Below are 20,169 nucleotides of genomic sequence, written 5' to 3' on the forward strand. Positions count from 1 at the left end.
TTAGAATTCTGAGATCAAATGCGTTTGTTCTGCTGTGTTTGTCTTTTCTACTGTAGCTGGCAGAACTGGGCTTTAAGACCACACCCAGGTGTAACATGGACCTGATGTTCCTCACCCTGCTGAGACACACAGCTCAGTCTGAGCAGAACCAGGACACAGGCCGAGCTGCACACCATCTCCACCCACCGACTCCATCATCAATAATTCATATTAAAGCCAATCACCGAGCAGTGAGATCATCAGAGCCATCAGGTGGAATGAGTCAGTTAATGAGCAGCTGGAGAAGCTCTCTCTCAGCAGCTGGAGAAGATGATCTTCCAGTGAGAGCAGGAGCTCTGAGCTGGGTTCCTCAGCAGGCTGAAGAGAAGTCAGCTCAGGAACTTCACTTATCTCTGGAGGCTTTCTCAGGATGGCGGCGCTCTAGTTTATTTCCAATTATTGTGTGCGTGTGTGTGAGACAGATTTGGGACGCCGCCTTGTCACGGTTACTGCGCAGGTTCTCGTGAGCGCGCGGTCATTTCTCGAGCGCAGGCACACAGGCGCGCTCCCGACACCCTGCGCGCTCCCGAGAGTGAGGAGAGAAGCGCTTCAGCTCCCGTCAGACTGCGCGCGCCCTCGAACCTGTTGCCTTCTGCAGGTGTTTGTTTATCCATCGTGATGAAGATGATGATGATGATGATGAAGCTGTGGACCTGAGGGACGGACCGGATACACGAGGTACCGAACCACATTCTTCTCCTTCACAACATGTTTAATTCGGATTCAGATCCAGATGTTTTGGGCGAATTGAAGCAGAATTACGGACTGGATGTTTGTTTGTTTGTATGAAAGCATCCGCCCCTGTGCGCACCTGAGTGACGGTGGATGTGTCCCTGAGAGGAGAAGGACGGGAATAAAGCCGGTGTAAAGAGGAATAAATGAGCGGATATCCTGTCGGCTGGTTGCTTTGATGTTTCAGAGAAAACTAATCCCAAGAACGGAAAAGACTCCAAGCAAAGGAGTTTGAAAAGCAAAAAGAAAACACAGCACGGGTCGGGTTCTTTTCCATTTTAGTAAAAATCTCAAACCAAGAAGTTAAAGACCTGGTTCTTCTTTCACTAGCCATCATGTGAACATCTCATCTCATCTCTTCTCCTTGTTCAGGTATATCAGCACAGCTGGACTCCACGGATGTGGTTTTGAATGGATTCATTTCTAACTCTGATTCTCAGAGTCTGGATTAATCCTGATCATCCTGATGGACTTTCACCGCTCCTAAACATGACTCACTTTTGATTTCCATCCATTTCCTCAGTGGGTTTTTTTTCCTGCTCGCACTTCCCACGTTGAGCGGGTCTACATGGCCAATGAGCACTCGGGGCCCGCATGCTTCCAGCTAAAGATGGTGACGTTCGGCTCGTGCCCCCCCAAAACTCCATGATGGTGAACCCGAGGAAGATGGACCTGATCATCCCGTATGTTGCCAATGTGCAGTGTGACAGTAATGGCCAGCGCATGTGGTGGGCCTTCCTCGCCTCGTCTATGGTTACGTTCTTCGGCGGCCTCTTCATCATCCTGCTGTGGAGGACGGTCCGGTACCTGTGGACCGTCTGCTGTCACTGCAACACCAAAAAAAAGGTAAAACACCTGTAAGGAACATTACAACTCTTCATCTTTGTTTTGTGAAGGATGTCCTGCTTGGTTAAAGGTTCTTTTGGTCCATGATGACCCTCAGTGTCCAATCTAATGTATCCAAGAAGGAGATCGAGTCGTACTTCTCAGATTCACCACACATAAGATTTAGATCTTGGATTAGAGTCTGAGAGGCCATTTGAGTCAAAACCGCCCCGTTCTAAACTTCAGTAGTTCTGGTTGATTTTGTCTTTGTGACTTTCCCTGTTGAACTCAGCTGAGATCTTAATCTCATTATTTTACTGAGTGAAAATTGAGCGTTTACTGTTACATGAAGGTTGGCTTCACTGTAGACTTTGGAATCTTCTGGGACATTACCCAGAAACCATTGCAACTCTGTTCAACGTGGTGGCTGGACCAGATCCTGTGCACGCGCAGTGAGATATGAACTTTAAAGTTCTTCAGGTTGGGTTTTATCTCTGACTCCTCTATCTGTCCACCACAGGTGATCAAAGTTCAGTTCCGTGGTTATAACATCACCATTTTGACTTTGATACCAGTACATACAGCAGCTCGTGAAGCTATCTAGTTAGCAAACATGGGTGAATACATGTTGAAGGAGAAATTTTGGATTGTTGATGTTAAATCTGAAATCTTTCCTTTGGCTCCTGATGTAATCTTCCAAAAAGATGGACACAAGCTTGCTTCTGGCTAAAGAACAGAACGGGCGAAACACAGGGAAATCTAAAGCTGCAGTGAGAGTAGAAAACTGCTGGAGTTTGTGAGATTGTGAAGTTTGGAGAAGTTGGTTCAGTTAGTAATTTTATCCTCACTGTAGCCTTTCGGCTGTGGCTAGAAATGCCGTTGTGAACACGAATAAGTGCAGTCCAGCTTTCCTGAATGAATTTAGCCGTACAGATGCTAACGTGTTTGAGTTTGTTCCTGGTTCGCTAATTCCTGAACCAAAACTGGTAGAAAACACATTCATGTGACAAAAGTTTGACCAGAAGTTTAGCTTGTTAAAATGTTTTCACACTGCCTGTTGGTGGTGATATTGTGAAATTAAGATCATTTCATTTGTTTCTCTGACTGACAGCGAGCAGGATGAAGATTTAAACACTTTAAAGTCTAAGTTACAATTCAGACGGCATTATATTTCCCAGACGTTCTGATGGATTTAAACAAGATGGTCTGTGTGTAAATCACATGTGTACGAACAGAGGTGGAGAAAGAACCCAACTTCATTACTTAAGTCAAAGTGCAGATCCCGCTGGTCAAATGTGACTCCGATACAAGTAAAAGTTGTCCAGTCGAATTTTTACTTAAGTTAAAGTACTGAAGTACTTGCTTTTAAAAATACTTAAGTATTAAAAGTATATTTTCTGTCAACACATTGTTGTATTATTGCCACAACGCTTACAAAACCTAACACCGTTACCAAAGACAGAAATATGAATTCACAAAATGAACGCGTGCTGTGCATCATGGTGGTTTAACGTTAAGCTAGCTAGTCAGTGAAGTGCCACCTGACATGCTAGCAAACTCTTTTCAAACTTGAAATCATATTGGGTAGCTAATGCTACTAGAAAAGAAAGATTTCTACATTCTATTTATTTGGCAAGATTATGCTAAAACATATTTCTGAAAGGACTTCAGATAAGTTAATGTTATTCATGTTAGCGTAACTCTGTTTTTACATGCTAATTAACAGTGTCCAAGTTAACTAGCTATGTGTAAACGTTAGCTGTGGACAAGGCTACGTCAACTTGGTGGGCAAATCTATAGAAAGTCATTTGAGTAACCAGACTGCACAGCTATTGCAACGTTATCGCTAGCTCTAAAAGCACAGACAACTTCATTGCAAGCTTTCTTTTGGAATAAAACATTTATCTCCCTCAATATGCTGATGTTGGACGGTGAGTTTTTGTAGGCCGTGACATGCTTTGTTTTAGGCAAACAAAGCAAACATTTAAAACGAAACAAATCTTTATTCCTTTCAGAAAACTGAAGCATGGGTTCTAGGTAAAGCCATGAATGCGTGCATTCCCCAGAAGAACCGCCTCCTTCCATTCTGCCATCAACTGATCATGTTAAATAATACTGCGGAGAAATCTCTGATCTGGATTTTAACCAGTCTATGGATGTGATGTGACCCGAGTGATTACTGATCGGCTCTCAGTGTCACCTGCAAAAAAAACCCCAATCACGTTTTAGAAAAGAAAAAACATCCACTTCATAGTAACGAGTAACGAGCAGCTTGACCGAAATGTAGTGGAATAAAAAGTACAATATTTGCCTTTCGAATGTAGTGAAATTAAATTAAAATCATAAGTTTCCAAAAAAATGAATACTCAAGTAAAGTACAGATACTCAAAAAGTGTACTTAAGTACAGAACTCTACTTCGTTACTGTCCACCTCTGTGTACGACCAGCGCACACCTCACTTTAATACACACTGATTGCTCTGATCTTTATTATAAACACTTGTTATTGGGGGTGTGGTCAGAATTGCTCATTAGCAGGTCACATGATCATAACATGACCGTTAGAACTCAGTACCTTTCCTAAAATTCCTAAAAAGTGTCTCTTCTTCTCTGACACGCTTTTAAACCTTGTCTATATTTTATCATTGTATTTATTTATTTATTTATTTATTTATTTATTTCTGGTTTCGGAGACTGAAGAACAAACACTAAAGCTCTTTTCCCTCATGATAAAACACCATCTTTACCATCATGTCTGTTCAAATGGGATAAATATGACCTGGAGTTCTTCATACTGCTCACTGGATAGAGGAGAAAATCCACCGTGATCTTTCCAGACCAAAAACTGATGGACTGAAATCTGAGAGACTCTGGGAAGATTTACATCGCACACATGAGAAACTCATCCCGTCTGAACAGGGCTCTGAGCTTCAACTAGAAAATACTATAAACCACGAGTCATAGAGTCAGAGTTAAGAGCTGCATTTAAACACACACACACACACACACACACACGGTAATGGAAGTTTCCGCTAGTTTCCATTTTTCTAAGTGCCCTCACGATGTCTATCTGACGATGTTTCCTCTGTGTGCTTTTGTTGACAAAGTTTTGTGTTGAATTTGTGTTTTTGTGAGAGTTATGGCTCATTAGGTGCTAAATTTAGCAACAAAGCTCGTAATTTAAACTGAGCCTAGCAGCTAAATTCATAAGCCATGTGTGTATAAGATTTAGAGTTTAATAATTAAACAACAACGCCAACCTTTATTTACTCCATCAGCTCGCTGTACAATACAATAAATAAATATAAACTCCAATATTCAGGAGTACTGACACCTGAAATAACCAGAGGGTTAACAAGTCAGGCACCAGCTGGCATATATATATACGTATGTGTGTGTATATGTACAACCCCGATTCCAAAAAAGTTGGGACAAAGTACAAATTGTAAATAAAAACGGAATGCAATGATGTGGAAGTTTCAAAATTCCATATTTTATTCAGAATAGAACATAGATGATACATTTTCTCAGTTTAAACATTTGATGTATCATTTAAAGAGAAAAATTAGGTGATTTTAAATTTCATGACAACAACACATCTCAAAAAAGTTGGGACAAGGCCATGTTTCCCACTGTGAGACATCCCCTTTTCTCTTTACAACAGTCTGTAAACGTCTGGGGACTGAGGAGACAAGTTGCTCAAGTTTAGGGATAGGAATGTTAACCCATTCTTGTCTAATGTAGGATTCTAGTTGCTCAACTGTCTTAGGTCTTTTTTTTTTGTCGTATCTTCCGTTTTATGATGCGCCAAATGCTTTCTATGGGTGAAAGATCTGGACTGCAGGCTGGCCAGTTCAGTACCCGGACCCTTCTTCTACGCAGCCATGATGCTGTAATTGATGCAGTATGTGGTTTGGCATTGTCATGTTGGAAAATGCAAGGTCTTCCCTGAAAGAGACGTCGTCTGGATGGGAGCATATGTTGCTCTAGAACCTGGATATACCTTTCAGCATTGATGGTGTCTTTCCAGATGTGTAAGCTGCCCATGCCACACGCACTAATGCAACCCCATACCATCAGAGATGCAGGCTTCTGAACTGAGCGCTGATAACAACTCGGGTCGTCCTTCTCCTCTTTAGTCCGAATGACACGGCGTCCCTGATTTCCATAAAGAACTTCACATTTTGATTCGTCTGACCACAGAACAGTTTTCCACTTTGCCACAGTCCATTTTAAATGAGCCTTGGCCCAGAGAAGACGTCTGCGCTTCTGGATCGTGTTTAGATACGGCTTCTTCTTTGAAGTATAGAGTTTTAGCTGGCAACGGCGGATGGCACGGTGAATTGTGTTCACAGATAATGTTCTCTGGAAATATTCCTGAGCCCATTTTGTGATTTCCAATACAGAAGCATGCCTGTATGTGATGCAGTGCCGTCTAAGGGCCCGAAGATCACGGGCACCCAGTATGGTTTTCCGGCCTTGACCCTTACGCACAGAGATTCTTCCAGATTCTCTGAATCTTTTGATGATATTATGCACTGTAGATGATGATATGTTCAAACTCTTTGCAATTTTACACTGTCGAACTCCTTTCTGATATTGCTCCACTATTTGTCGGCGCAGAATTAGGGGGATTGGTGATCCTCTTCCCATCTTTACTTCTGAGAGCCGCTGCCACTCCAAGATGCTCTTTTTATACCCAGTCATGTTAATGACCTATTGCCAATTGACCTAATGAGTTGCAATTTGGTTCTCCAGCTGTTCCTTTTTTGTACCTTTAACTTTTCCAGCCGCTTACTGCCCCTGTCCCAACTTTTTTGAGATGTGTTGCTGTCATGAAATTTCAAATGAGCCAATATTTGGCATGAAATTTCAAAATGTCTCACTTTTGACATTTGATATGTTGTCTATGTTCTATTGTGAATACAATATCAGTTTTCTGAGATTTGCAAATTATTGCATTCCATTTTTATTTACAATTTGTACTTTGTCCCAAGTTTTTTGGAATCGGGGTTGTGTGTGTGTGTGTGTGTGTGTGTGTATATATATATATATATATATATATATATATATATATATATATATATATATATATATATATATATATATATATGAATGAAAAAAGCCTAATTGAGTCAATTATTGCAAAACAGAATCATTACTTCAAAGATAAAACCCTAACATCAATAGCTTTCTAAAATTCTGTTTGTTCCTTTTTTTAAACTCAGCCGAGAAAAACCTTTTTATACTTTAATCAGCAGCGTTCTGTAGTTTAGGACCCTGAACTGTATATTAAAGATTCCAGAATTAGTTCTCACGTTTGGAAGGTAGTGAGTCTGTTTTGCAGCTAATTGTGTTTTATAACTCTGCCTGAGAACTTTTCTTTAAAAAAAAACCTCAAAACTTGCTGCTTTGCTATTAGAAAAGTTACACATGAAAGCTGCAATATGAAAAGAAACTAGATTAAAAAAAACCCTTGTCATGAATTATAATTCCAGCACTGCGTGCGTGTGTGTGTGTGTGTACAGAGAACTCTCTGAATGCTAAAGTGGCTTTGTGTCTAAAACTTTGATTTAGAAATAAAAATCATGTAAATATTACTTTAATTAGGTTTTAGGGTTTGTAGGCGGGTCTTACTCAGACACACATCAGCTGGTAAATTAGAAATGCAAAATGGACCAAAATTCTATATTACAGATTAAAAAAAAATTCACAAGTACATTCTAATATTTTAATAAATTACCAAAGCAGTGGAGTTTCTTGGAAAGCTATTAAGGTACTACATTTAGCTTGGGTCAAAAATTCCTGGACATTCATCAACACAGTTACTGAGAGAATCTTTCGGTGACGTCAACAATTATAAGAGGAAGTAAAAAAAAAAGTACAATGTTTCTTGAGAACACTAATTTTCACAGGCAAACAAAACCGTTTGAACTTTTGTTCTGAGAGATAATAAGGTCTGGTTTTAGTGATGGATTTGGTGTTGATTATGATCTCAAACCCCCCCCGGTCAAAGGGATCTGAACAGAACGTGTGCGGTATTAATCTGAAGGAGATGCTCTCCTGTCCTCCTGGGTCCTGATTTATTCATCATTTCTGCTCACAGGTCCACACAGGAAATGACGTTAATGATGAAGTGTGAGGACCGTCAGTGTTCGTACTCGCAGTGGTCTAATGGCAGATTTGTTCTCTTTAGCTCCGTCCCATCGTTAGAAGGACGTCAGGGAGGCGGGGTTAAGGTCAGCCGTACAGCAGGTGTGTAAATGAAATGAAACATCTGGTGTTTGAGTTGAGGAGGGGGGCAGGAGATCATGGATAAGAGAACGCATTAGTGAGTGATGCAGTGAGCAGCGTCCGTGTCATTTCCTGTACATGAAACTGCAAATCCACACTGACACAATAACACCATCGTGAACTGTTGCACAAACACAGATCTGCTGAATCGTGTTTTTGTAAATAATCATACTTCACTTCCTGCTGATCGTACAAACATACAGGACAGACCGATGAGCGACGACCGACTCGCCTCCGTTTCCAACCACATCCACACTGTGATGTGAATAAATTCTACATTCTTTGATTTTTTTTAAACATTATTTTCAGTTTTTAATTGAGTTACAGTTCAGTCTGTTTTGTTCATTTGATTTCTTACTTTCCTAAACGTTGTGTGGAAAAATAAATTCACACGTGCTTTAATAAAATGAGCTCTTTTCCAAGATAATTCTATTAAAGCCGATATATTTATCGCGTTTATTTAATTTACTGTGGTCATACTTTTGAGCATCTGCTTTATTTTTAGTTTATATTTTTATTTCTGTACTTCCAGGTGTAGTCGTTATTAATTATTTATAAAGAAAAAGAATCTTGGTCAGAGTTCTTATCAGAAAGCATCTAAACAGGTCACCAGTGACTCTGTTAACGTGAGCGTGTCCTGTCCAGACGTTCTGGTTAATTAAAATGAAGAATATCTTGAGTAGACAGGCCACGCCCATTAGCAACAACCCTGTAACATGGGCGTGACCTGTTTTTAAAATGTCCTCGATTAAATATTCATACACACATTAAAGATCATCCACACAGCCCACACCCACTACTGACGATCCTGTAACATGCTGCATTTTTTTTTCGGTCTTATTAACTTAGAGACAGAATGAAGAGAGACTGGTGAGGGAATGACTGTAAACAGCAGAAGTAAGTGCACCCCTGTGTTAGTTCTTTCACTGAAATGCCAAATGATTTAAAACCCTATCACCTCTCAATAATCATGTTATGTTTAAGTTTCCAAGTAAAGGATTTCCTCTTATGAACAGTCAAAACCAAATACTTTAGAAACACTGGTGCTGAAAATCTCAACTCTAAAGTAGAAACTCAATGCAACAAAAGTGAACAGACCTGTAGCCGTGTTTTCATTAACCTGCTCAATGCACAGTTTGAGACTGCGAATTAAAAAAACACGTAATGGAAACACATGGATGTTTAAAAAAAACGTTAAATATTGCAAAAAAGTTTTTATGCTGGGCGGCACGGTGGTGTAGTGGTTAGCGCTGTCGCCTCACAGCAAGAAGGTCCTGGGTTCGAGCCCCGGGGCCGGCGAGGGCCTTTCTGTGTGGAGTTTGCATGTTGTCCGCGTGGGTTTCCTCCGGGTGCTCCGGTTTCCCCCACAGTCCAAAGACATGCAGGTTAGGTTAACTGGTGACTCTAAATTGAGCGTAGGTGTGAATGTGAGTGTGAATGGTTGTCTGTGTCTATGTGTCAGCCCTGTGATGACCTGGCGACTTGTCCAGGGTGAACCCCGCCTTTCGCCCGTAGTCAGCTGGGATAGGCTCCAGCTCGCCTGCGACCCTGTAGAAGGATAAAGCGGCTAGAGATAATGAGATGAGATGAGTTTTTATGCTCGAATGAGGTGTTTTTTCAGACGAGTCCATAAAGCGATATTTCACAAAATTGAAATGGGAACACTAACTTTCTGAGAAAGGGCGTGCTCTGTAAAAGCTATTGTGAGACAAGAAACCCAGCTTTAATCACATAACATCCCTGAATAGAAATACAGATCACTCGCAATTGTGGTTTTGTTGAAATCTTTAAAATATTGCTTCTATTTTGAGCAAAACTGCAACAGAAACCTGTTTTCTGATCACAGACGCACACAAGTTAGAAAACCTGCGATCGCTGAAACAAAATGGAGTCCACCAGTAACTTCCAGTGAGCCTAATTACACGAACATGGTTATAAAATCACATGTGACCTCCTGAACGTTCTCAGTTTTGGACCCATGGGCTGTTTGTCTGCATGTCTGTTTCATGGCTCCATATAGAAAAGAAGTCCAGAGAAACTGAATAATCTGATTGTAAGACTTCCATCACAAAGATGGAAAAGGATACAGGAAAACTAAACATAAGCACCAACTAAACATGAGTGGGGACACAGTTGCAGCAGTAATCAGGAGGTACGGAACGCACCGTAGTTCCATTAATCAGAGCCGCAGTGGGCGTCCTCTTAAAATGGTGCTACTTACACAATCTAACTGTGGAGAAAAAAAACCCCAGACGGGTAAGTGCTTCAGACTCGGCACAGGGTTTATCAATGGAGATCAGAGTTTCTGTGACGTCTCAGACAGCATGAAGGACCTCGCATAACGTCAATGGACCTCTATGGATGGCATAAAAAAAACGCTTGCTCTTCAGCACAAAACTACAAGGCCAAAGATGTGCTAAAGAGCATGAGAAGAAGCCTGATGAATATTAGGAGCTCATTCTTTGGTCAGCCGAGACCAAGATAAGTTTGTTTGGCTCAGATTGCATGAACCTGACCAGGACTTGGAAACTGACAGTGAAGCATGGTGGTGGGAGCATAGCGATATGATACAGAGCTGCATGAGTGCAAAAGGTTTTGGGGAGATGACTTTTATAGATAGCCTGTGGATTTCCAAAAATACTGGCTGATGAGATGATTCCCAGCCTCCAGAAGCCTGGCAGAAGAGGAATATAATTCCAGCACGATAACCATCCAAAGCACACTGCCAAAACCACACGAGAGAGTCTAAAGAAGAAAAAACTACGATCTGGCCAAGTTTATCACCTGACTTGAATCTAATAGAACACCTTTGGAGTGTTTTAAAGAGAAAGAAGAGCAACACAGCAGAGAGCAACTGGAGAAAAAGAGTCTCTGAAGAATGCCAGAACGTCTCTCCAGGAAACTGCGCAGCTCTGGTGTACTCTACGTCGAGGAGGATCGAGTCCGTTATCAAAAATATAGCTGGGCGTACAAAGTATTGAAGAAATAAAAGATTTGAATCTCAGCAGTGACTTTTGTCGCATTAAGTTCCTACTGTGCAGTCTGTATCTTTCTTTAATAACTCTAAACTGTTTTTAATTTTACAGAAAAGCAAATGAAGTCATGGCCTAAAGGTTAGCGAAGCAGCTTTAGGACCAAAAGGTCGTCAGTTTGATTCCCTGGACCAGCAGGAATGGCTGAAGTGCCCTTGAGCAAGGCATCTAACCCCTAACTGCTCCCTGGGCTGCTGTGGGTTTGTTGTACGTCCCTCTGGATAAGAGCGTCTGCTAAATGCCTGTAATGTAATGTAAATACTCTACTGTTCAACTTCGAAGCAATGCACTTACTGTAACGTGATAGTGTTGAACCATTTGACATTTCAGTAACACTGCTCAGGGGTGCAATTACTTCTGTTGTATCCTGTAAGTGGAAACAGGAAGTACCGGTAACTTGTTTCACAATATTCCACAACATTAAATACAACTATAAATGGATAAAAGGTATGAAAATTATAATAAGTGGAAAATTGCTGTTGTGTGAGGGGAATAAAACACGTGGGGATGCGCTGTTAGAGGAAAATAATTAGCTTTGCAGTGGTTACAGTAACTCCATCTCTCTCACTCTCTCTCACACACACACACACACCAAAACATACAAGCATTAGAGCCTGATTGATGAGAGCTTTATTTGTACACTAACTTTGTTCTTTTTGTTTTTTGTTTTTTTGTATTTTACCGTATTCTTGTAGTTTTGGACTTTATTCCTCTGTAGTAGTATTTTATATAATGCAGTATGACCTGGTCTGGATTTGGATGAACGGGTTCGTGACTGGACTGGAACACAAGTTAACATACGAACCCCATTTCCAGAAAAGTTGGGATATTTTCCAAAATACAATAAAAACAAGAATCTGTGATTTGTTAATTCATGTGAACATCTTTCTGCTAAAAGCAGAAAGAAAAGATTTTCAATAGTTTTACTGACCAACTTCATTGTATTTTGTAAATATAAACAAAGTTAGAATTTGATTCCTGTAACACTCAAAAAAAAAGTTGGGACAGAAGCATTATTACCATTGTGTTCCATCCCCTTTCCTTTAATCACACTTTTTAATCGTATGGGATCTGAGGATTCTAATTGTTGCAGTTTTGTGGTTGGAAATTGTCTCAATTCTTGATCGATACAAGACTTTAGCTGCTCAACAGTCTGTGGTCTCCGTTGTCTGATTCTCCTCTTCATGAAGCGCCATACATTCTCAACAGGAGACAGATCTGGACTGGCAGCAGGCCAGTCAAGCACACGCACTCTGTGACTACGAAGCCCTGTGTAGAATGAGGCGTGGCATTGTCCTGCTCAAATAAGCATGGACTTCCTGGGAAGAGACGTCACCTTGATGAATGGTACCTTCACACACATGCATCTCCCCCATGCCATGGGCACTGATCCCCCCCCCGCCATACCATCACAGATGCTGCTTTTACACCTTTCTCTGATAACAAACTGGATGGTTGTGTTCACCTTTGACACTGAGAACTCGATGTCCGGTTTTCCTGAAAACGAGCTGAACTGTGACTCATCTGACCACAGCACACGTTTCCACTGTCTTTCAGTCCATCTGAGATGAGTTCCAGCCCAGAGAAATCGGCGGTGTTTCTGTATAGAGTTGATGAATGGCTTTCTCCTTGTGTAATACAGTTTCAGGTTGCGTTTCTGGATGCAGCGGTGGACTGTGTTCAGTGACGACGGTTTTCTGAAGTCCTCCCGAGCCCATGTGGCTGTATTTGTCACATTAGCATGACGGTTTCTCAGGCAATGCTGCCTGAGAGCTCGAAGATCACACCCATTCAACAGTGGTTTCTGACCCCGCCCTTTACACACTGAGATGTCTCTGAATTCCCTGAATCTTTTCACAATATTATGTTCTGTAGATTTTGAAAGACCTAACATCTTGCATTGAGAAATGTTCTTTTTGAATTGAGAAACAATTCGCTCATGAATTTCAGCACAAAGCAGTGAGCCACGCCCATCCTTACTCGCACAGACAATATTATGTTCTGTAGATTTTGAAAGACCTAACATCTTGCATTGAGAAATGTTCTTTTTGAATTGAGGAACAATTCTCTCATGAATTTCAGCACAAAGCAGTGAGCCACGCCCATCCTTACTCGCTAACTCAAAATGTCAAGAAACATTTGTTAAAAAAAAAAAAAGATATTCAAGTAACACCATTCTGGAAGATTCCACAATACGCAGGTTAACTGGTCACATGATTGGGTTTAAAAGGAGCAACACCAAAGGCTCATTGGTGCTGCTCCTTTTAAACCCAATCATGTGACCAGTTAACCTGCGTATTGTGGAATCTTCCAGAATGGTGTTACTTGAATATCTTTTTTTTTTTTTTTTTTAAACATATGTTTCTTGACGACCTGGCGACTTGTCCAGGGTGTACCCCGCCTTTCGCCCGTAGTCAGCTGGGATAGGCTCCAGCTTGCCTGCGACCCTGTAGAAGGATAAAGCGACTAGAGATGATGAGATGTTTCTTGACATTTTGAGTTAGCTATACAGAGTATACAATAACATACAACATGAACTTCAACAACCCCACCCATCAAGCATCTCATCCACCAAGGGCCACAGAAAGGAAAAATAAATAAACAAATGGAAAATAAGAAAAAGTAAGAATACATCGAGCCATAAAATCAAACACGCAGTGCAACGCCACTAAAAAAAACAGAATGCACAGACAAGAGAGCGACAGCACCCAGACGATTAGAGTGTAGAGCAATAAAATTCAAGGGTCAAGGGCACAGTGCAGATCTGCGCTTTCAAGAAAAGGCCCCAGATTTCATAGAATTCACAAAGCCGATGTTTAATACTATAAGTTGGCTTCTCTAAAGCCAGACACAATGATAATTCTTTAAGTCAGTGACTAATAGGGGGACAAGACATGTTTTTCCAATATATGGCAATGAGACGTTTTGAATGGACAAGGCAAAGATTAATCAAATTGATTTCATGCAATTTTAAGGAAAGATTTTCAGGATAGAGGCCTGAGATACAGAATTTAGGGGAGATAGGAATGGGTTTGGAAATTATTTGGGAAATTATATTGTAGAACTTTGAGTGGGTGGGTGGAGCACAGAAGGACGGCAGGCCAGAACTGAGTTTCCCAAAACTCTTTAACACTTTTCAGTGACTTAACACTCTCCCAGCCACACAGACACGCGCACACACACATAAGTCATCTGGTTGGGGAGACAACTCCCTTCCTCTGCTCTCTCTCTCCTTATATCGGGCGCGGTCACTGGGAAGACACACAAACACAGGTTAACTAACATCAGGTGTAGTGATTCTGCCACTTGCCTTCCCTGACTCCGCCCTCCGTTCACAGACCGATGCTTGACCACGCCCCCGCTGCCACATATATGTATTACTTCCTTCCAAAATTTTTGCATCTTCTCACATTCCCAGATGCAATGGAAGAGGGTGCCTTTATGAGTCTGACATTTCACACAAGTGTCTGGAATGTCATCTCATTATCTGTAGCCGCTTTATCCTGTTCTACAGGGTCGCAGGCGAGCTGGATCCTATCCCAGCTGACTACGGGCGAAAGGCGGGGTTCACCCTGGACAAGTCGCCAGGTCATCACAGGGCTGACACATAGACACAGACAACCATTCACACCTACGCTCAATTTAGAGTCACCAGTTAACCTAACCTGCATGTCTTTGGACTGTGGGGGAAACCGGAGCACCCGGAGGAAACCCACGCGGACACGGGGAGAACATGCAAACTCCGCACAGAAAGGCCCTCGCCGGCCACGGGGCTCGAACGCGGACCTTCTTGCTGTGAGGCGACAGCGCTAACCACTACACCACCATGCCGCCCTGTCTGGAATGTCTGGGTTAAATTTGTTCAGCTTTACTGGGGTGATGTAGGTCCTCATTATCCAATTATCCAACTGGCAAAAAGTATGGAATCGCCAGTCTTGGATGAGCACTCATTCAGACGTTTTATTCTGTAGAACAAACTGAGATCACAAACACGATACAATAATAAAGTCATTCCAAAGTGCACCTTCTTGGCCTTCAGAAACACTAAAATAAACGAAGAAAATACATTGTGATAGTCAGCAAATGTTACTTTTATAGACCAAGCGCAGGGAAAAAAATATGGAATCACTCAATTCTGAGGAAAAAAATATGGAATCACTCAGTTTTCAGGTAGAAAGTAAGGACTCGCCCAGTCAATTTCCTTTCCCTAAATTGACACCTGCCTCAGATTAGATCTGCTCGTTAGTCTGCAGTTAGAAACAGCGCAGTTATCACACCTTGGAGGGCTGCTGGACCAAGTGGCTTGGCAAGAATCATGGCTCCAACAAGAGAGATGTCTCTTGAAACAAGAGAGAGGATTGTCAAACTTCTTAAAGAAGGTAACTCTTCACGCATGGTTGCCAAAGATGTGGGCTGTTCACAGTCAGCTGTATCTAAGATATGGATCAAGTACAAACAGCATGGGAAGGTTTTTAAAGCCAAGCATACTGGTAGACCAAGGAAGACATCAAAGCGTCAAGACAAAAAACTTAAGGCCATATGTCTTGAAAACCGAAAAAGTACAACAAAACAAATGAAGCATAAATGGGAGGAAGCTGGAGTCAATGTACAAGTATGTGACCGAACGGTGAGAAATCGCCTGAAGGAAATGGGATTTTCATCTAGGAAAGCTAAAAGAAAACCATCATTGACACCTAAACAGAAAAGAACAAAACTACAATGGGCTAAGGAGAAGCAATCATGGACTGTGGATGACTGGATGAAAGTTATCTTCAGTGATGAATCACGAATCTGCATTGGACAAGGTGATGATGCTGGAACTTTTATTTGGTGCCGTTCCAGTGAGATTTATGAAGAGGACTGCCTGAAGAAAACATCCAAATTTCCACAATCCTTGATGATATGGGGCTGCATGTCAGGCAAAGGCACTGGGGAGATGGCTGTGGTTACTTCTTCAATAAATGCACAGGTTTACATTGACATTTTGGACAGTTTTCTTATCCCTTCAATTGAAAAGATGTTTGGGGATGATGAAATAATTTTCCAAGATGACAATGCATTGTGCCATAGAGCAAAAACTGTGAAAGCATTCCTTGGTGAAAGACACATCCAGTCAATGTCATGGCCTGCAAATAGTCTAGATCTCAACCCAACAGAAAACTTGTGGTGGAAATTGAAAAAAATGGTCCACGACAAGGCTCCGGCCTGCAAAGCTGATCTGGCAACTGCAATCAAAGAGAGTTGGCACCAGATTGATGAAGAATACTGTTTGTCACTCAAGTCCATGCCTAAGAGACTGCAAGCCGTTATAAAAGCCAGAGGTGGTGCAACTAAGTACTAGTGATGTGTTTTGAATGTTCTTTTGTTTGTCTGTTTTTCATGATTCCATATTTTTTTCCTCCGAATTGAGTGATTCCATATTTTTTTTTTCCCTGTGCTTGGTCTATAAAAGTAACATTTACTGACTTCCACAATGCTTTTTCTTCATTTCTTTTAGTGTTTCTGAAGGCCAAGAAGGTGCACTTTTGGAATGACTATTATTGTATCATGTTTGTGATCTGAGTTTGTTCTACAGAATAAAACGTGTGAATGAGTGCTCATCCAAGACTGGTGATTCCATACTTTTTGCCAGGGGTTGTATATGGTATTAATTTGAGCCTATAGTTAATGGAGAGGCTCTGGGCCTTTGAGCATATTTGACTCCACTCACTGTCCAGCACATGTTCCTGTAAGTCCTCGCTCCATCACCTCCTCTTTGAGTCAGATGAATCTTTAGAATGAGTTGAGAATATATTGTAAAGTGTAGAGATCTGGCCTTTGCTTTGCTGACGCTGGGTTCCAAACCGTTCTAACACTGTTAAAGGGGGACAGTTAGATGAGTGATTTAACTTGGAGTGGATAAAACTTCGCAGCTGTAGGTATTTAAAAAAGAGACTGTGGAATGTTGAATCTATCAGTGTATCACCATTCTAGAGGTCTATGATCCTTCTAATCCCTTTGTGTGACCATTGTTTGAATCCTAAGTCTTTCACGCCAGGTTTGAACTCCGTGCTTCCCCAGATAGGTGCAAGGCAGGACAAAGGTGGATTGTCACCTACAGCATTATGAGCTTCATGCCATATCATCAAGGTGTTTCTAACAAATGGATTTAGTGTATTTTTCTTCAAGTTCTTAAGAGAGTCAGAATATAAACATGAAGTCATGACCTAATGGTTAGAGAAACAGCTTTGGGACCCAAAGGTTGCTGGTTTGATTCCCCAGACTAGCAGGATTGACTTGAGGGCACTTTCACACCAAAGGTTGCCTTTTTCAAGTTTAGCTTCTAGGGTCATAAAAGTAAACTAAATGTGACATAATGTATCACTTTTGTTCACTGTTTTTGTCTGAGGGTCGGAAAGAAGCTACACAGTCAGTGGTTCTTCCATCCTATCATTATTGTGGAAATATTAGCCATTTTTAACATGTTTTTGACAGAATCTGCAGTCCCAAATTAAATTTTAAAATATTGCATTGAGTATTAAATAATTTCTGTCCCATGCATGGCTGAGCATGCTGCTTCCTTATATAGGGGGTGAGTCAAGAAATGTCCATTCCAAATTTCATGAAAATCGGTAAATTCGTTTGGCCGCTATGGTGATTTAACTGAATCATGGCATTCCGTGTTAAAACAAATAAAGTGATTGTCCTTTCCTGAACAACATGAGTAACTGATAATGTGTTGTGCATTATCAGTCTAGAATAACATTTAAGAAATTGTTTTTCATCACTGTTTTCACCTCATTTTCAATTTGAACTGTTATTAAGCAGGTAGTGAGTTTTTCAGCTATTCGAAATCCTGATGTAGAATCTGCGTTAAAAATCTGTCCTCTCCAGAACTTAGGATAATCTGTAAAACTTACCTCAGTTTTATGGAGAAATATTCTTACTGGATTAATTAGGGCCCAACAATATAAAACCAATGAGAAACTATCGCATTCAAATGCATGGTTGAAATACATTTACATAAAAATGTTGTTAAAGGGGATGTCCTCTCCAGAACAGGATATTTAATAGATACAGTTGGCATAGAATGTATTGTAACCAAACTTGGACAGCCTTCAGTTAATAAGCGGGATCAATACTACTTCAAGTTACCAGAAAATGTCAACTTGGAATAGTTTTATCATGCATTTGTTTCCACATGCCTACTAGTACATTCATGTGTAAATGATCTGTTTGAATGTAGTCATTGGTAGGACCAATGTATTGTTGTTGTTTCATAGTTTTACTGTTAGCATTTTGGTTCTTGTTTAGCCATGTTAAGTGAAAGTTGATGTTGATAATGTCGGTCCAATGCTAAAGAGGCATAGCGTGTATGAAATGAATAGATGTTGTAGACGACCAGGACTTTCAGATCAGACATTCTGTGTTCATGGGAATTTCATGTTCAATTATGGCCAATGGAAAATAAGTAGGCATAGTTTTGGTGGTGTTGTGTTTCACTGTTATGTGTTGTTCATTGTTATTTGATAAAAAGTAAAGTTTTTGTAGCATTAGGCCTTCTTGACAGGTTTTTCTACTGATGTGTAGGAAAGCGAGAATAGACAGATGAGGAACTTCTGAGCTTGAACTAGGTGGCAATTTGAGAAAGAACTTTCACCTCAAAGTTACCATCTGGGGACTAGTACTAGTACAAACAAAGACCTGTCGGTCAGACAAGTCAAATAATTTGGATGTAAATGTGCCCAGGTTACAATATTGGTTAATTTTCTGAGAAAATTAAGCGTTAAAGAAAAATGTCCTCTCCTGAACAAATGCCCAAGACTCCCAACACTATTAATTCTCTCTCACTGACTAGATGTTAAATGTTTGCTCTCATCAAATGCATAGTTTAACATATGAAATTTGTGGCTCCAGGTGTTTTGGATGTAAATTGCTAACTTGTATGTTAAGTACTTTTAGGATAATAAGGATAAATAAACCTTCATTATTGTAAAGGTCCAAGAAATAATATAATGGTCCAAGAAACTGTGCAAAAGGTTCTTTTTTCAATCAGAAAACATATTCAAAATTGTTGCCATAGTTTTCCTGAGTAATTTTTCATTTGAAAAGTGATGTTAAACATTCTGTCCTCTCCTGAACAGAAATATGGATTTTGTGACCTGATTTGATTTGCGCGGTGACCGGAAAGTAGATACAGTATGAAGTTGAAATTTTCTAGTCACCTACCAGATTGGTGTATCTTTCTAAAAAGGCATTTTAGCTGATTTCCTGGACCTATTTCTCATTTCTAGCTCTATTGATATGTGAAGTGACTCCTAAAATAGACTGAAAAAATTCACCAAAAACTAGATTTTCCAAAATATGTCCACCATTGATGGATATTTTGGTGTCTCTTTGTTCCATTAACATCTCTGCAATAATTAGGTGGAATGTAGGGGACCCAATCCACCAATTAGGCTTAAATCTGAATGATAATGTAAAAAAATCCAAATTTGTGAATTTTACCTTCCTGCTATGTTAAAACTAACAAATTTTGGAATTTGAAATGACTTGTAGCCTTGATACTTGAGGTACATGTTACCCAATATGTATTCTATGGAATTCAGGATGGATTTTTGCATTACATTGAAGTTCATTTTCAACTGTTTTTGGGACTTTTAAGGCAACCTTTGGTGTGAAAGTGCCCAAAAGTGCCCTTGAGCAAGGCACCTAACCCCCAACCGCTCCGGCAAGAATGGTGGCGTACCTTGTGTCTGATTAGCCAAAGAAAAACTGATGATGTGATCATCAGTTCGGGCATTGAACCCGACGAACTGAACTAACGCTAGCCCTCTTGTGGACGATGCTTCCATTTTTACCCAAGGTAAGTCTGGATGTGATGAGAACCATTAATGGGCAGCTCTAAGCTGGGCTGCTCAGTAGTACCATACTAGGTTTGGTACCTTTAGGCCTCCTCTGTCAAATGGAAGGTATAGTAGTGCAAGTCGGAGTCTCAGGTATCTATTTTTCCAAATGAGCTTTGTAAGAGTTGTTTTCATATCTTGGAAGAATTTAGGAGGAGGCGGGAGTGGGACTGACTGGAACAGATAAAGAAATTTGGGGAGGACATTCATCTTGAAAGTTTTTATACGTTCAATCTCAGACAAGGGAAGTGAGATCCATCTGCTGAGAGATTCCTTGACTTTTTTGAAATAACTGGGTCATAATTGGCAGAGATGAATGAATTTAGATACCTGAATCCTTGAGGCGCGTTCATAAACAGGTGC

At 40.6% G+C, this 20,169-nt stretch overlaps 1 protein-coding gene across 8 annotated transcripts in view; it reads left to right on the forward strand.

Moving 5' to 3' along the window:
* The first annotated feature begins 474 nt into the window (after positions 1 to 474).
* The window catches only part of LOC132897879 (calcium-activated potassium channel subunit alpha-1-like), a 158,621-nt gene continuing 138,926 nt past the window's right edge, over positions 475 to 20,169 (forward strand). For 7 of the 8 annotated variants that reach the window (XM_060939135.1, XM_060939134.1, XM_060939136.1 and 4 more), the window contains exon 1: positions 475 to 1,617. In XM_060939135.1, coding sequence (XP_060795118.1) covers positions 1,366 to 1,617 — 252 coding nt within the window. In that variant the 5' untranslated portion in view covers positions 475 to 1,365. The remainder of the gene's footprint in view (positions 1,618 to 20,169) is intronic. The other variant, XM_060939132.1, reaches the window with a different exon arrangement.

Source organism: Neoarius graeffei, chromosome 14, assembly GCF_027579695.1.
Source record: "Neoarius graeffei isolate fNeoGra1 chromosome 14, fNeoGra1.pri, whole genome shotgun sequence".
NCBI lineage: Eukaryota > Metazoa > Chordata > Actinopteri > Siluriformes > Ariidae > Neoarius > Neoarius graeffei.